The sequence below is a fragment of the Mobula hypostoma genome, chromosome 11 (genome assembly GCF_963921235.1).
Source record: "Mobula hypostoma chromosome 11, sMobHyp1.1, whole genome shotgun sequence".
Classification (NCBI taxonomy): domain Eukaryota; kingdom Metazoa; phylum Chordata; class Chondrichthyes; order Myliobatiformes; family Myliobatidae; genus Mobula; species Mobula hypostoma.
The window spans coordinates 112,988,303-113,006,098 of record NC_086107.1 but is presented as its reverse complement, the minus strand read 5'-3'; the positions used below and the strand labels follow the sequence as shown (position 1 = coordinate 113,006,098).

Sequence of the window (17,796 nt, the reverse complement as noted above, 5' to 3'; positions counted from 1 at the left end):
GTTAGATTCTGGACTAGTTCCTGAGGATTGGAGGGTGGCTAATGTAACCCCACTTTTTAATAAGGAGGGAGAGAGAAACTGGGGAATTATAGACCGGTTAGCCTAACGTCGGTGGTGGGGAAACTGCTGGAGTCAGTTATCAAGGATGTGATAACAGCACATTTGGAAAGCGGTGAAATGATCGGACAAAGTCAGCATGGATTTGTGAAAGGAAAATCATGTCTGACGAATCTCATAGAACTTTTTGAGGATGTAACTAGTAGAGTGGATAGGGGAGAACCAGTGGATGTGGTATATTTGGATTTTCAAAAGGCTTTTGACAAGGTCCCACACAGGAGATTAGTGTGCAAACTTAAAGCACACGGTATTGGGGGTAAGGTATTGGTGTGGGTGGAGAATTGGTTAGTAGACAGGAAGCAAAGAGTGCGAATAAACGGGACCTTTTCAGAATGGCAGGCGGTGACTAGTGGGGTATTGCAAGGCTCAGTGCTGGGACCCCAGTTGTTTACAATATATATTAATGACTTGGATAAGGGAATTAAATGCAGCATCTCCAAGTTTGCGGATGACACGAAGCTGGGTGGCAGTGTTAGCAGTGAGGAGGATGCTAAGAGGATGCAGGGTGACTTGGATAGGTTGGGTGAGTGGGCAAATTCATGGCAGATGCAATTTAATGTGGATAAATGTGAAGTTATCCACTTTGGTGGCAAAAATAGGAAAACAGATTATTATCTGAATGGTGGCTGATTAGGAAAAGGGGAGGTACAACGAGACCTGGGTGTCATTATACACCAGTCATTGAAAGTGGGCATGCAGGTACAGCAGGCGGTGAAAAAGGCGAATGGTATGCTGGCATTTATAGCGAGAGGATTCGAGTACAGGAGCAGGGAGGTACTACTGCAGTTGTACAAGGCCTTGGTGAGACCACACCTGGAGTATTGTGTGCAGTTTTGGTCCCCTAATCTGAGGAAAGACATCTTTGCCATAGAGAGAGTACAAAGAAGGTTCACCAGATTGATTCCTGGGATGGCGGGACTTTCATATGAAGAAAGACTGGATGAATTGGGCTTGTACTCATTGGAATTTAGAAGATTGAGGGGGGATCTGATTGAAACGTATAAGATCCTAAAGGGATTGGACAGGCTAGATGCAGGAAGATTGTTCCCGATGTTGGGGAAGTCCAGAACGAGGGGCCACAGTTTGAGGATAGAGGGGAAGCCTTTTAGGACCAAGATTAGGAAAAACTTCTTCACACAGAGAGTGGTGAATCTGTGGAATTCTCTGCCACAGGAAACTGTTGAGGCCAGTTCATTGGCTATATTTAAGAGGGAGTTAGATATGGCCCTTGTGGCTACAGGGGTTTGGGGGTATGGAGGGAAGGCTGGGGCGGGGTTCTGAGTTGGATGATCAGCCATGATCATAATAAATGGTGGTGCAGGCTCAAAGGGCCGAATGGCCTACTCCTGCACCTATTTTCTATGTTTCTATGATGAAATGGCAGAGCAGACTCAAATTAAATAACCTAATTCTGCTCCTATGTCTTATTGTCTTAATACACATCAGCCATTGTGTACATCATGATGCTTGAAATCTGAAATAGTCACCCAATAAAGTTACCATTTCAGATCAATAGTGAAGCATCTTATCCAGGTGTGAAGCATCATCACTCCAGATGTTCCCTACTACAAATAGTTGAGCACCATTTTTTTTCTTGGTGTCATTGAAGATGGCAGTGCATGCAGATGTAGCAGCCTCTCTGAATCCAAAATGAGGTGTAATTATTTTGTTGGATAGTAGGAATATTAAGTACCCTACTTGCAAGTTGCTTGATAGCAGTGGAGCTGGACTGCTTGCATACTGTGCTGCCAGCTGCAGTTACCCAGGGAGGAAGGCATCAGATGGTGTGTGGTCCAACAAACTAGAAATGAGTGTCTTGTGATTGCAAGACCATGTTGGACATTGAATCTAGCAAACCCAGTTCACTGGCTCATTGGTGACACCGATGGCATGCCCTCAGTTGTTGTGCAGACCGGACCCATGCTGTAGCATCACCTTTTACAGCCACCTGGGGCAAGAGACCGGAGACTGTGGAAGTGAGCAGAGGCAGGGCAGGTACACTGGAGTCCATGCTGGGTTGGGGGCTGGCCCCTTCCGTCAGTACTGCTCTTCAGCACAGAATAATTAATGCAAAACAAAACCAGTAATTGCAAAGGTTCACAAAGATTTTCTTGCACCTCTATGTACAGCTTATACACCCTTGAGGTTCCTCCTCTTACAAGCAGCCAGACAATACTCATCCCGTCACAATGTGAACATTCTGGGCAAGCACCTGAATTCCCTTGCCATTGCTGCAGCATCAGTTCAAAGCCGTTTTAACTGCAAGTAGTCTGCAGTCTACAGCTGAACAACTGAAAACGTGTAGAGAGCATTTTAACTGCATCTCAGCCCAGTATGGAGACCCACTGCACAAGATCAGAAAAAGCTACAGAAAGTTGTAACTCAGCCCCTCAACGTCCAGGACACTTTCAAAATGCGATACCTCAAAAAAAGCATCATTAAGAACCCTCATCAGACAGGACATGCCCTCTTCTCATCGCTACCATCAAGGAGGTGCTACAAGAGCCTGAAGATGCAACGATTGGGAACGGCTTCTTCCCCACCGCCATCATATTTTTGAATGGACTGACTGCCCCCATGAACGCTACCTCAGTATTTCTTCCCTCACCTTTTGTACTAAAATTTTACATATTGCAAATTATAGTTTTTATGGTATTGCATTGTACTGCTGTCACAAAACACCAAATTTCATTTCACATGCCAGTGATATTAAACCTGATTCTGATTCCAAACAACCACGGCTGCATTTGTCCAGTGTTTCAGGTGAGATTGACTCCATCCCTTCACTCAATGAAACAAGGGAGTAAAGAACAAAAGTCCAATAAACTTATGGTCATTCAAATACTCAAATTAAATCCATTTTATTCAGGATACACAAATGCAAAATGTCCTCTGAAACGATAAGATTAAATACAAGTCAGTCTTTAGATCGCCACGCAGATTTGGGCCATCAACTCCAGTGAGGTTGGACTAATACTCTGCCATTACTGTGATCAACAATCCCATGGTATTTCACTTCTCCAAAGGTGCATAGTTCAGGAGTTTCTCAATCAGGTCAACATGGGAGAGGAGCATCCGTCTGCAGCAATATCGCTTCAGGCCCAATGCATCCAAAGCATCACTGGAAACAAATGAGACACCATGAACATCAAATTCAAATCAAATCCAAGTTTAGTTATTATTCAGCCATACATACCTAACACAGCATTCCGATGGGGTCAAGGTGCAAAACATCACAACATTCAAAATAGTGAGCAAAAAAAAAATCTCTCAGTCCAGACCCTGAGCGACATGCCCTGCAACCCGACATTACAGCCTCCCAACAGTGCGCAGACCCACACAATCCAGCCTGATTGCTCCTCAAAGTGGAATCAATTTAAGACATTCCCAACAATTATAGTCATACTCTCTCAAGTACTGAGAAGGGAAGGTAGGAGGAATTCAAAATGTTCTACCCACGGGAAAGTCTGTAAAAGGCAAATAAATGGCTGAATCCATTGCTGTTTGACATCCACATTAATGATCTGGACTATACTGTGGTAAACTGGATCAGCAGATTTGCAGATGACACCCAAATTGGGATGCAGTGGACAATGACCAAAGCTTGCAGTGGGATCTGGACCAGCTGGAAAAGTGGCAGAAGAAATTTAATGCAGACAAGAGTGAGGTGTTGCACTCTGGGAGGAAAATCCAGGGTAGGACTGAAATGGTAAGTGGTAGGACCCTGACCAATGTAGTAGAACAAAGTACCCAGGACATCTTCAAGGAGTAGTGTCTCAGAAAGGCAGCATCAATCATCAAGGACCTCCAGCACTCAGGGCATGCCCTTTTCTCACTGTTACTATCAAGTTGGAGGTTGATTTACCATCAGATTGCTAAATGGACAGTGAACCCATGAACATTACCTCACTTTAATATATATTGTTTTTTTTTGCACAATTTTTTAACACATTCAATTATTATTTTTCTTCTTCTATATTATGTATTGTATTGAACTGCTGCTGCTAAGCTAAATTTCACGACACATACCAGTGGTAATAAACCTGATTGATTTGGGAACCCATATCCATAATTCCTCAAAAGCTATGAAATGGGCATGAAAAGGATATCACAGGAGGAACGTTTGATGGCTCTGGGTCTGTACTCGCTGAAATTTAGAAGAATGAGGGTATATCTCAATGAAACCTTTCAAATGTTGAAAGGCCTAGACAGTAGATGTAGAAAGGATGTTTCCCATGGTGAGGGAGTCTAGGACAGGAGGGCACAGCCTCAGGGGCGTCCATTTAAAACAGATGTGGAGAATTTCTTTAGCGAGAGGGTGGTGAATTTGTGGAATTTGTTATCGCAGGCAGCTGTGGAGGCCAGGTCATTGGGTGTACTTAAGGCAGAGATTGATAGGTTCTTGATTGGTCATGTATTCAAAGGTTATGAGAGAGCTGGGCAGTGGTGCTGATTAACGGAACGAAGGATCAGCCATGACTTAATTCGCCAAATGGCCTAATACTATTCCTTTATCTTATGATCTTTGTCAGGTCAGAGAGAGAACTCTTGGCACACAGTAATGAACACTGGAGTTGGGGTGTTATCATGAAGACATTGGTGAGTCCAAATTTGGAGTAGCTCTGGTCGCCTATCTACAGGAAAGATATCAATAACATTGAAAGAGTGGAGAAATTTTACAAGGATGTTACCAGGACTTCAATGATAGGAAAAGGTTGAATAGGTTAGGACTTTACTTCCTGGAGCGTAGGAGAATGAGAGATTTGATAGAAGTATACAAAATTATGAGCAACAGACTTTTTCCACTGAGATTAGATGAGACTAGAGGACATAGTTAAGGGTGAAAGGTAAAATACCTGAGGGGGAGCTTGGTGCGAGTGTGGAATGAGCTGCCAGTAGATGTGGTTGATGCAGGTTCAATAGCAACATCTCAAGAGGAATGTGTTCCAGTCCATGGGTGGTAGGAGTATGGTAGGATATGGTCCAGGGACTACAGATAGGTTAACACAGACTAGATAGGCCTAAGGGCCTGTTTCTGTAACACTATGATAGACAACAAATAAATCTGCAAATGTGAAATAAAGATTTATCTGAAACTCAATTTTAAACCCGGGAGGCCAAGCGATTAATCCTTAAACTCGTATTCGGATGAAAAAGGGAAGAGAAAAACAAGAAGCTACCCAACAGTCAGAAAAACAAGCAGCTACGCCAAAGCACTGGTGTGGAAAGAGGTACTATCAGAATAAATCCGACAGCGTTTGAACAACGGCCAGTCAGAGATGGGGAGTAAGGAGTGACAAATGTGCATTAAAAGGCAGAGCTTTTCAGGAGTTTCAGCGTTTGAACAGCGGTCAGAGGCTGGGATTCAATAACAAGGGCAAATTAAAGTAAGGCAGGGGCAAATGGAGTGGAGATTTTGAGGCTTTAGTTCTTCAAGGCTTCAGCGAGCAAAGGCTTGAGTGAGAGAAGACGAAAAGCTGCAGATAATGTATTCTTTCTACAGGTTATTTACTATTTCCTTCTTTATAATTACAGTTAGAGCAGCAGGGATGCCAGGCAGGAGAGCTGAATGCTTCTCTTGCACGATGTGGAAAGGCAGGGAGACCGCCAGTGTCCCTTACCATTTCACCTGCAAGGAGTGCCTCCAGCTGCAGCTTCTAACAATCCATGTTTAGGAGCTGGAGCTGGATGAACCTTCATTCTGGAAGCTGAAGGGATGAAAGACAGACTATTTTAGAGGCAGTACACCCAAGATACAGGACAAAAGAAACTGTGAGAGTCAGGAGGCTGAAAGGGGTTAAACTGCCAGTGCAGAGTACCCCTGTGACCATCCCCCTCAACAACAAAATACCACTTCGGATACTATTGTGTAGGGATGACCAAACAGAGGAAAGTCACAGTGGTCAGGTTACTGGCACTGAGTCTGGCTCTGTGGCTCAGGGTGAGCTGTGGTAACAGGAGATTCGTTAGTTAAGGAAACAGAAAGGAGGTTCTGTGGACGAGAACAGGATTCCAGATGGTGCGTTTCTTCCCAGGTCCCAGGGTCCACGACATCTCAGATTGAGACCAGCATTCTTATTTGGGAAGGTGAGCAGCCAGAGGCCATGGTCCAAATAGGCACCAATGACATGGGTAGGAAGCGGGGTGAGGTTCTGCAAAGCGAGTTCAGGGAGTTAGATGCTAAGTTAAAGGGCAGGACCTCCAGGGTTGTGATCTCAGGATTGCTACCCATGCCACATGCTAGTGAGGCCAGAAACAGGAAGATCATATAATTTAAGGAGTTGGTGTTGGAGGGAGAGCTTCAGATTTTTGGGTTATTGTGCTTTCTTTCTGTACAGAAGAGACAAGTTGCATCTAAACTGGAGGGGGACTAATATCCTAGCGGGAAGGTTTGCTAGTACTTTACGATGGGGTTTAAACTACAGTTGTAGGGAGTTTAAACCAGAGTGCTGGAACATATAGTGGAGAGATTGTGGACACAGATGTTAAGGCCTCAGACAGAGTCAACAATCAAAAGGTTAAGTGTGGTGGGACTAATGTTTTGAGTTGTGTATACGTATCTCAATACAAAGTGTATTGTCGGAAAGGCAGATGAGCTCCAGGGCATGGATCAACACATGGAATTATGATATTGTAGCCATTACTGAGATTTGGTTGGAGGGGGGCCAGGGCTGGCAGTTCAATATTCCAGGGTTCCATTGATTTAGACATGATAGAGCAGTGGGGATTAAGGGAAGAGGGGTGGCATTACAAGTCAGGGAAAATGTCACAGCAGTTCTCAGTCAGGACAAACTGAAAAACTCATCTAGTGAGGCTTTCCAGGTGGAACTGTGGAATAGGAAAGGTACGAGCACTTTAATGGGGCTATATCATAGACCACCCAACAGTCTGCAGAATTTAGAGGAACAAATTTGCAGAGATCACAGACTGTTCAATGAAACACAAGGCTGTGGTAGTAGGTGATTTTAACTTTCCACATATTAATAGACTGGGACTCCCACACTGTAAAAGGACTAGATGTGTTCAGCAAAGTTTCCTCAATCAGTACATAGAAGTGTACGATACTTGATCTATTAGGGAATGAGACAGGGCAGGTGACAAGTTTATGTAGGGAAACACTGCATCTAATGATCATAATGCCATTAGTTTCAAGATAAATATAGAAAAAGGTAAGTCTGGTCCGCAGGTTGAAATTCTAATTGGAGAAAGGCCAATTTCGGTGGTTTCAGAAAGGATCTGGCAAGTATGGATTGGGACAGGCTGTTTTCTGACAAAGGTGTACTTGGAAAGTGGGAGGCCCTTCAGAAGTGGAATTTTGAGAGAACAAAGTGTATGTGCCTGTCAGAATAAAAAGCAAGGATAAGAGGTCTAGGGAACCTTGATTTTCCAGAGATAGAGGGTTTAAAAAAAGGTTCACAGCAGGTATAGGCAGGCAGGAACAAATGAGGTACTTGGAGTACAAGAAATGTATGTAAATACCTAAGGAAAAAAAAAATCAAGAGGCCTAAAAGGGATGAGGTTGCTCTAGCAGACAAGGTGAAGGAGAACACGAGGAATTCTGCCGATGCTGGAAATTCAAGCAACACACATAAAAGTTGCTGGTGAACGCAGCATCTCTAGCAAGGGGTACAGTCGACGTTTCAGGCCGAGACCTTTCGTCAGGACTAACTGAAGGAAGAGCTGGTAAGAGATTTGAAAGTGGGAGGGGGAGGGGGAGATCCAAATTGATAGAAGACAGGAGGGGGAGGGATGGAGTCAAGAGCTGGACAGGTGATTAGCAAAAGGGATACAAGAGGATCATGGGACAGGAGGCCCAGGGAGAAGGAAAAGGGGGAGGGGGGGAAACCCATCATGGCTTGCAGCAGGAAAAATGGGCTGAAAAATGGCAGATGAAACTTAATGGACACAAAGTGAGATGTTGCACTTTGGGAGGACAAACCAGGGTAGGATTTACACAGTGAACAGTTGGGCAATAAGGAGTTTGGCAGAACAATCTGGAAAAACAGATCCATAATTCCTTGGAAGTGGGTCACAGGCAGATTGGGTCATAAAGAGCTTTTGGCAGATTAACCTTCACAGATCAAAGTACTGAATGCAGGAGTTGGGAGGTTATGCTGAAGTTGTACATGCTGGTGAGGCCAAATTTTGAAGTTCTGTGTGCAGTTCTGGTTACCTACCTACAGGAAAGATGCAAACAAGATTGAAAGAGTACAGAGAAAGTTTACAAGGATGTTGCTGGGCCTGGAGGACCTGAGTTATAAGGCAAAATTGAATAGATTAGAACTTTATTCCCCAGAATGTAGAAGATAGAGGGGAGATTTGATAGAGGTATACAAAATTATGACAGATATAGATAGGGTAAATGCAAGCACGCTTTTTCCACTGAGGTTGTGAGAGACTACAACTAGATGTCAGGGGTTAAGGGCAAAAGGTGAAATGTTTAAGGGGAACACGAGGGGGAACAACTTCACTCAGAGGGTGGTGAGTGTGTGGAATGAGCTGCCAGCACAAGTCATGGATGCAGTTTCAATGTTTACAAGAAGTTTGGATGGGTACATGGATGGCAGGAGTATAGAGGGCTGAAGTCTGAGTGCAGGTCTATGGGAGAAGGAAGTTTAAATGATTCAGCACAGACAAGGTGGGCTGAAGGGCCTGTTTCTGTGCTGTACTTTTCTATGATTATGCCAATGACAAGCCGGGTAGTGTAGCAGTTAGGGCGATCCTCTAACAGCTCAGGGCATTCTGCAGTTCAGAGTTCAATTCGAGCACCACGTGTAAGGAGTTTATATGTTATTCATGTGACCACGTGGATTTCCACTTAAATGGGGATATACGTAGCCTATACTCCCTCACAATCTACCTACTTTTCAGTTCACAATGATAGTAATCTAAAATTCATTCTTCCATATGTGGTACAAAGGTATCTCCACCTTCAAGATACTCAAAGACTCAATTATTGATTAACAAAGTCTTATTTCCACCTTCAATGAAGCTGCCTGGGAGGAGGCAAAGGACCAGGTGAGAGTGAAAGCGAGGTAGAAATTGGCAGCAAAGATGAAAACATTTCGTCAGCAACAGGCCGTGTCAGTAGTACTCAGTTAGTTAGCCCAACTAGTTCCATCTAGTTGCCCCTAGATTTATCAGCCTGACTTTAGTTTATGCAGTCGCGGCGAGAGCACATTGTCACTATTTTTGGGTATAATTGTCTCAGGGGTATGCAGTCACGCTGGACCCCGGCAGCAGAAACATTCGATCTGTGCTCCTGTCTGCCCCGCGCTCCACTGGGTGCTGGAGAATTACACACCTAGCCCGCAGCCGCAGCCCCACAGCAGAGAGTCGGCGCCTCGGGCCCACACCCGCACCTACGATACTCACCCCTCAGTATATTCAGCCTGTAATAGGCCCAGATAGGCCTCCCATTTGTTGCCGACAACTTTGCCGCAAGTGAAACACCGCACCGGAATGATCATCGTGCGACTGTTTTAAACACACCACACCCGGCAGAGAACCTGCCCGACCGCCGCTCTGTGGGACTAGGCCGCCGTCGTCGGCATTAACCCTTGTATGCGCATGCGCCACATTTAGGCTCCCACGTGACCCTAATTGCGTCCCGGTCGTGTAGAAACCCCCGTGATTAACTCTGCGCATGCGCCACATTGTGGATCCCACGTGACCCTAATTGCGCCCCGGTCGTGTAGAAACCCCCGTGATTACACTGCTCATGCGCGATATTGAGGCCCCACGTGACCCTGAATGCGCCTCGGTGGGAGGGGCGGCAAAGCCCGGTGATTAACTGCGCATGCGTCAGGATATAAATCAGGCGTTAACAATCACGCATGCGCAGATGCCCCGTGTAGTATTGCTTATGCGCCATTAGCTTTATCTCATTGAAAAGTACTTTGAACTACATTGTATGTATAAAAAAGGTATTATTGGGAGATTATTCTGGCGTTTTCCCCCTTCCTTTCCTGAAGGGATTCCTAAATGTCGACTTTTTATTCATTTCTAGAGATACTACCTGACAGCACTCTGTGTGCGTTGCTGTGGATTTGCAGCACCTCCTGTGTCTCTTAATCGGGAGATTGAGTGAGAGTGCGCATGTGCCAAGGAGAAGAATCTGCGTCTGCATCACTGCGCATGTGCGGCGGGAAGTCGCCGTTGAGTTGCACCATGGAAGCAGCAGGTGGCGCCACTACTCAACGTGTCAGAGATAGAGAGCGGAGAGCCATCAGAGACGTGAGGGGACGAACGGTCACAGGCCATGACAAGGCAGCAATCAGACAATAGGTGCAGGAGTAGGCCATTCGGCCCTTCGAGCCAGCACCGCCATTCACTGTGATCATGGCTGATCATCCATAATCAGTATCCAGTTCCTGCCTTATCCTCATAACCTTTGATTCCACTATCTTTAAGAGCTCTATCCATCTCTTTCTTGAAAGCATCCAGAGACTTGGCCTCCACAGCCTTCTGGGGCAGAGCATTCCATATATCCACCACTCTCTGGGTGAAAAAGTTTTTCCTCAACTCCGTTCTAAATGGCCTAAGAACAGAATAGAGAATGGGAGGAGAATGGTAATTAGGAAAGACATGCAATTAGAAGACACGAGATACTACAGGTAAACACGAGGAAATCTGCAGATGCTGGAATTTCACGCAACACACATCAAAGTTGCTGGTGAACGCAGCAGGCCAGGCAGCATCTCTAGGAAGAGGTACAGTCAACGTTTCGGGCCGAGACCCTTCGTCAGGACTCTAGGTGCTACAGATACTACAGGTGCTGGAATCTGAAGCAATAACCTGCTGGAGGAACCCAGTGGGGCGAGTAGCTTCTGTGGGAGGGAAGGAATTATTGATGTTCAGGACCGACACGTCGGCAGATACAGTCGGGAACTGGGAGAACGTGGGATGGGAGAAGAATTAGGAAATGGATCGGAATAAGGTTTAATATCGTGAAATTTGTCGTTTGATGGAAGCAGTACCTTGGAGTTTATTACAATAAAACTAAAATTACAATAAGTATATCTTTAAAAAAAGATAAGTAAGTAGTGCAAAAGGAAAGAAAAAATAATAAGGTAGTGTTCATGGACACCACCAGGTTCAGGAACAGTTACTACCCCTCAACCGTCAGGCTCTTGAACAAAAGGGGATAACTACAGTCAATTGCCCATCCTTTGAGATGTTCCCACAACCAATGATCTCACTTTAAGATCTCATGATCTCGTTATTTATTGCTATTTATTTATATTTGTATTTGCACAGTTTGTTGTCTTCTGTACTCTGGTTGATCTTGCATTGGTCCTGTTAGAGTTCCTGTTCTATAGATTTGCTGACGGGAAGATGAATTTCACGGTTGTATGTGGTGACACGTACGTACTTTGATAAAATGTACTTTGAACTCTGGGTTTATTGTCCATTCAGAAATCTGAGGATGGAGGGGAAGAAGCTGTTCCTGAATCATTGAGTGTGTGTCTTCAGGCTCCTGTATCTCCTCCCTGATGCTAGCAATGAGAAGACGGCACGTCCTGGGAGATGGGGGTCCTTAATGATGGATGCCTTTTTGAGGCATCGTCTTTTGAAAGTGTCCTGGGTGCTCGGGATGCTAGTGCCTATGGTGGAGTTAGCTGAGTTTACAACTCTCTGCAGCTGAGAGAAAGAGTGATGAATTTTGGAAGGGAAAAGGGGATGGGGGGCAGGAGAATTAGAGAAGGGGGAAGGAATATAGCTAAGGAATTTAACGGGAAGTAATAGCAGATGGAATGTGAGGAGGGAATGGAAAGGGGAAAACTGATGATAATTAGTGTTGAATCATGCAAGAGGGAGATTCCTCGGGGAAGGAAAGTGGGTCAAAGGAAAGCGGGAAAATAAAACAGAGCAGGAAGAAAGAAAACAAACGGCGTCTCCTTGTGGTTAATTAGTATTCCCCGTTGTTTGTACTTCGTGTGTTGACATAATTTAATGGATGATTTAGGATAAAATGGTAGGTTTTTATATTTAAATAAGCTAGGGTGAATTTATTGGCGGGCAGATGAATGTCTATTTTCCATTCGCATATTAAATACCCGCCAAATTCCAGAAATTAACGATATGGACGGGACCCGAGAATAAAATCCCGCTCCCCACAGTGTAAACATTGAAATTCCGAGCCCGTTTGCACGAAAATAAACAATTCCTCAAAACTTGAACCTCCCTAAATCTTCTCATTAACATCTTGCTTGTTCTGAACATATACCCAAATATTCAAATTCTTTGTATACATTTTTGTAATTTTTTTCCGCTTTTTATGAGTTTTGTTCTTTCAAAAGTACTTACTACGTCTCTTTAAAGTAACTTTAGGTGAACTTTTTTTCTGGAAAGTTGCCCCTGATTTTTATAAGCTCCTAACGCTCCCAGCCATCAACTTTCTAAACTATTCCATTGCCTGCCCTTCTCTGACTGTCCTTAAACCACCGAGGCTGAAGTTGTTTCATTCCCACCCACTTCCGCCTGTCTATAACTCAGTACAACCCCAGACCCCTCACAGACTCTCCCGAGAAGGAAAACAGCAAACTCGCTCCGAACAACCTCAGAAAAACAATCAAAGCACAGTACCCTTCTGCGCCCCAGGAGTTACAAGTAAGACAGCAACTGTTTCCTTAAGTACCGCTCTGCTTGTGATTGCAAGGATTGCGAATCATCATCGCGCCTGTTACTCAGAATAGTTTCGCCAGGATGCGAGTCGAAGATAATCTAAATTTAAATGTGAGAATTGGAACAGTCTTTGATCTGCTGACTGTCCTCTTCGAAGTTGTTTTAGCCAGCTGACTATGTCCCCCACTTTATCCCGAGACGGGCAACTGGTCCTGTTTGTATTGACGGGAGGCAAAGAGAGTGTGAGAAAGAGAGAGAGAGAGAGGAAGAAGTGAAGAGAGATAGGGAGGGAGAAAGAGAGGAAGACGGAGAGAGAGAGGGAGAGAGTGAGGTAGAGAAAGAGAGAGATGGGGGAGAGAAAAAGCGAGAGAGAAACCCACACGCACAGAAGGGAGAGGGGGAGAGAGAGATGTTGCCGGATAACCCCCGAGTTTAACAAAACGCCGTGTTTTTCTGTGGCGTATTTTAAACATCCCAAATCGCCTTACAGCCAACAGTCCGGTCACCGTTTCAACGTGAGGGCGCTGCAGCCGATTCTGCAGGGTCTAATAAACTACAAGATAATATTTAATCAGTTATTGAATCTCTTCGAAGCCATTTAAACCAGCTCTCTGGGCTGGTGAATAAATACCTTGTTTTCACAGGTTTTCCACCCCTCCTTCACTCTATGTCAGAGTCATGGCCACGGCGTGAGGAAATCAATGCGCAAGGTGACATCTCGCAAGCTGCAAAATAATATCTCAGTGAACTAAAAGCAGAAAGTGCTAGTGAAACGTAGGGCCTCTAAAGATTCTGCAGGCGGAGTTGTCCCTCATTGTGTGTGTGTGTTTTTTTTTCTGGTACTAATGGCTTGTTTTGACAATCTTTTTTTCTCCTTCATTGTCTGGTATAATTGATATGTTCTGTGTGTTGTCTGCATTGCAAATTTTTGATTGTGACCCCCCCCCCCAAATACCGGGGAATTCAGCAGGTCGGCTAGCATCCACCGAGGAGCCGAGACCCTGCGTGAGTGCCCGACCTGCTAAGTTCCTGCGTGGGTTTCTCGAGATTTCCAGCATCTGCAGAACCTCTTGTGTCTTCTTCACTGTACCTGTCCCTCACCGTGACATTAAACTCTGGTGAAGGGTCTCGGCCCGAAACGTCGACTGTTTATTTCCCTCCGTAGATGCTGCCTGACCTGCTGAGTTCTGTATGTAACACACATAAAAGTTGCCGGTGAACGCAGCATCTCTAGGAAGAGGTACATTCGCCCACCCCCCTCCCACTTTCAAATCTCTTACTAGCTCTTCTTTCAGTTAGTCCTGACGAAAGGTCTGGGCCCGATACGTCGACTGTACCTCTTCCCAGAGATGCTGTCTGGCCTGCTGCGTTCACCAGCAACTTTGATGTGTGTGGCTTGAAATTCCAGCATCTGCCGATTTCCTCGTGTTTGAATTCTGTATGTGTCCTTTCAGATTTCCAGCATCTGCAGAATCTTTGGTGTCGCATTAAACTCAGTTTGACAGAAAAATATCGTTAATGTTTTAGGCCATTCACCAAAAATTCATACAGTCCTCCTGTGTCTCAGGCCCAGAGTCCTTAGCAACCATCTAGAGTAGGTTACCTGGTGGGCACATTGAAAGCCAAAGGGCCTGTAATGTGCCGTAGATTTTCTATGTCCTAAGAGGTTTGACAATAATCCCCGCATTCCCATCAATTCTCCCCAGATTCTACCCCTTGGGCAATTAACCAGAATATGGGAGGAAACTGGGGCAGGTTGTGTTTGTTTCTGGTCGCCTTGTTATGGGAAAGACGTGGAAGTTATCGAGAGAGTGCAGAGGAGACTTACCAGGATCCTGCCTGGATTAGAGAGGCGTGTCTTGTGAGGATAGGCTGAGCGTGCTTGGGCTTTTCTCTTTGGAGGTGTGACTTCTGATAGCCGTGTACCAGATGATAAGCGGCATAGATACACTGGACAGCCAGAGGCTTTTCCCCAGGGTGGGAACAGCTCATTATGAGGAGGGTGATCAGAGGAGAGAATGGGGGGGGGGGTGTCAGAGGTAGGTATTTCACACAGAGGATGGTGGGTACATGGACCACTGCCAGGGATAGTGGGAGAGACAAATTTAAGAAACTCTTAGATAGGCACGTGGATGAAAGGAAAATGGAAGGCTATGTGGCAAGGAATGAAGGTTTAGGTTTTTAATCTTTAAAACAGCTTTATCTGTTCCACTCATAACTTTTCCATAAGGTTACCCCTCATTCTCGTACTTTGCAAGGAATAAAGGCCCATGCTGGCCAACCTCTTCCTCTAACTCAAGCCCTCTAGTCATAGAAACATAGAAAACCTACAGCACAATACAGGCCCTTCGGCCCACAAAGCTATGCCGAACATGTACTTACTTTAGAAATTACCTAGGGTTACCCATAGCCCTCTGTTTTTCTAAGCTCCATGTGCCTATCCAGGAGTCTCTTAAAAGTCCCTATCGTATCCGCCTCCACCACCATCGCCAGCAGCCCCTTCCAAGCACTCACCACTCTCTGTGTAAAAAAACTTACCCCTGACATCTCCTCTGTACTTACTTCCAAGCACCTTAAAACCTTCATTCATCAGATACTGACAAAAGATCTCAGCCCTAAAGGTCAACTCTTTATTCCTTTCCACTGATAGGATCAGTTTGGGTTGGCATGGACAATGCGGGCTGAAGGACCTGTTCCTGAGTTGCACAGCGTTGCATCAGAATCAGGTTTAATATCACCGGCATATGTCATGAAAAGTGTTGTCTTTGTGGCAGCAGTACGTTGCAATACATAGTAATAGAAAAAAAGTGAACTACAGCAAATATATATATATAATAGCTAAATAAGTAGTGTAAATATAGAAATAAAAATAGTGAGGTAATGTTCATGGGTTCAATGTCCATTCAGAAATCAGGTGACCGCGGGGAAGTAGCTGTTCTGAATCACTGAGTGTGTGTCTTCAGTCTTCTGTACCTCCTTCCTGATGGTAGTAATGAGAAGAGGGCACGTCCTGGGTGATGGGGGTCCTTAATGATGGACGCCGCCTTTTTGAGGCATCGCTCCTTGAAGATGTCCTGGGTACTATGGAGGCGATGATTTGTGGAGATCTTATCAGATAATTTCTCCTTCCATTCCTCCCCACAGTGACTGTGGGAACCTTCTCATCATCTGGGACTCAATTCAATGACTCACTGTAAAGGTGGCACCTCTGATGGTGTGACACTCCCTTGGTACTGTGCTGAGAGAACCTGGTTGGAAACTCGTACTTGGGTTTTACCTCATTGATCAGTTCCCTAGGTGCAGAGGAAGTTCATGAGAATGATCCCAGGAATTAAAGAGTTAACGAATGATGAGATTTTCATGGCTCTGGGTCTGTATTCATTGGAGTTACTAAGAACCTACTATGAAGCCTACATAGAGTGGACGTGGAGAGGATGTTTCTTATCGTGGGGGAGTCTGGGCCCCTAAGACCATAGACTATAAGACATAGGGTCATAATTAGGCCATTCAGCCCATCGAGTCTGCTCAAGGCCCAGCAGGCCCATCCTCGGAATATAAAGGCAGCTCTTTAAAATGGTGAGGAGGGGTTATTTCTTTAGCCAGAGAGTGGTGAATCTGTGGAATTCATTGCCACAGATGGCTGTGGAGGCCAAGTCATTGGGGCGTATTTAAAGTGGAGGTTGATGGGTTCTTGATTAGTAAGGGCATCAAAGAATATGGGGAGAAAGCAGGAAAATGGGGTTAATAAATCAGCCATGATCAAATATCAGAGCAGACTTGATGGGCTGAATGGCTTATCTCTGCCCCTATGTTTCATGATCTTATAACATTGCTCACCTTGGCTACAATGCTGCTGAAATCTGTCTCAGTGTCCCTGTATGACACCAGCTTCTGTTTACTATATATGTTGTATCAATTATATGGTGGTAAAGTGCCACAAAGTGCTTCAAAGTATCTTATAAAACCAAATTTGAACATTATAAAGAATCTACAGATATTGGAAATCTGTAAATCTCTAAATAAATGCAATTAAGGGCCGGGCAGCATCCATGAAGAGAGAGAAAGTTATTGTTTCAGGTTTTATGTGAATATCATCTGGAGATGATATCAATCAAGGTATTTATAGAGGAGTCAAAGTCAAAGTCTGTCCCGAACCTTTGTAGCCCATCAAGCCGGTGCTTATGCTGGTTTCTGTGGTGTGAAGTGACTGAGAGTATGAGAACCCCCCCCCCCAGATAGGACGCCAGTCTATCGCGAGGTTAACCCCCAGCATTTGCCGGTACCCATTATCAGCTGGGTGGACTGGAGCAGTGTGTGGTTAAGTGCCTTGCTCAAGGACACAACATGCTGCCTTGGCTGAGACTCGAACCCACGACCTTCAGATCCTGAGCCCAACGCCCTAACCACTTGGCCACGCATCACACATTTATAGAGGAAGTAGGTGAGAAATAGATGGGGAACTAACACAGAAAGTAAGCTGAGGCCTGGGGCAGGTGACAGGACAGGTTTGATGGGCTGAGTAGCCTCCTGCTTGCTCCTATTTTCTTAGTCCTTTGTAAAACTAGGTTGAAGTTGTGGAAGAGCTCACAATCCCAGGAAGCTGGTTCCATACAGCCCTGTGCACTCAAAGGCAGCAATGCACAGGACTGGGGGAAAAAACTCCAGAGGGCTGTAGACTCAGGAAGCTCCATCGCAGGCACATCCCTCCTCACTATCGAGGACATCTCCAAAAGCCGATGCTGCAAGGAAGTGGTATCCATCACTGGGGACCCACACCATGCAGGACATGCCCTCTTCTCATCACTGCCAACAGGGTACAGGAGCTTGAAGATGCACTCAACGCTTCTGATACAACGCAGAACAGTACCGCACAGGAACAGGCCCTCGGCCCGCATTGCCTCTGCCTGTCAGGAAATGTAGACAAGGCTTGACCCCAAGGGAGAGTAGGGAGACAATTTAGCAGTGAGCAATAACTTTACTGAAAAAACTGTAAAATAACAAGCCACAAGAGGCCACAAAAACTAGAGAGAGTGGATTCTTAGCACGGCAAGC

At 45.2% G+C, this 17,796-nt stretch overlaps 2 protein-coding genes across 2 annotated transcripts in view; one reads left to right on the top strand and one right to left on the bottom strand.

The window, feature by feature from the left end:
* Positions 1-2,962: 2,962 nt before the first annotated feature.
* On the bottom strand, positions 2,963-9,711 carry polr2l (RNA polymerase II, I and III subunit L). Its single transcript, XM_063063405.1, has 2 exons — positions 9,493-9,711; positions 2,963-3,238 (listed from the first exon to the last, which is right to left on the bottom strand). The coding sequence occupies exons 1-2, from the start codon at positions 9,585-9,587 to the stop codon at positions 3,130-3,132; spliced, it is 204 nt and encodes a 67-aa protein (XP_062919475.1). The 5' UTR covers positions 9,588-9,711; the 3' UTR covers positions 2,963-3,129.
* A 2,850-nt stretch (positions 9,712-12,561) lies between these two features.
* LOC134354406 (tetraspanin-4-like) overlaps positions 12,562-17,796 on the top strand; it is an 81,174-nt gene continuing 75,939 nt past the window's right edge. The window contains exon 1 of the mRNA XM_063063404.1: positions 12,562-12,729. The gene's annotated coding sequence lies outside the window, so the exon portion shown is untranslated. The remainder of the gene's footprint in view (positions 12,730-17,796) is intronic.

Excerpts from the sequence above, each read along its gene's own strand:
- polr2l (XM_063063405.1), bottom strand. The coding sequence starts at position 9,587 with ATGATCATTCCGGTGCGGTGTTTCACTTGCGGCAAAGTTGTCGGCAAC. Across the intron at positions 3,239-9,492 it reads CAGGCTGAATATACTGAGGG|TGATGCTTTGGATGCATTGG; the intron begins GTGAGTATCGTA and ends ATTTGTTTCCAG.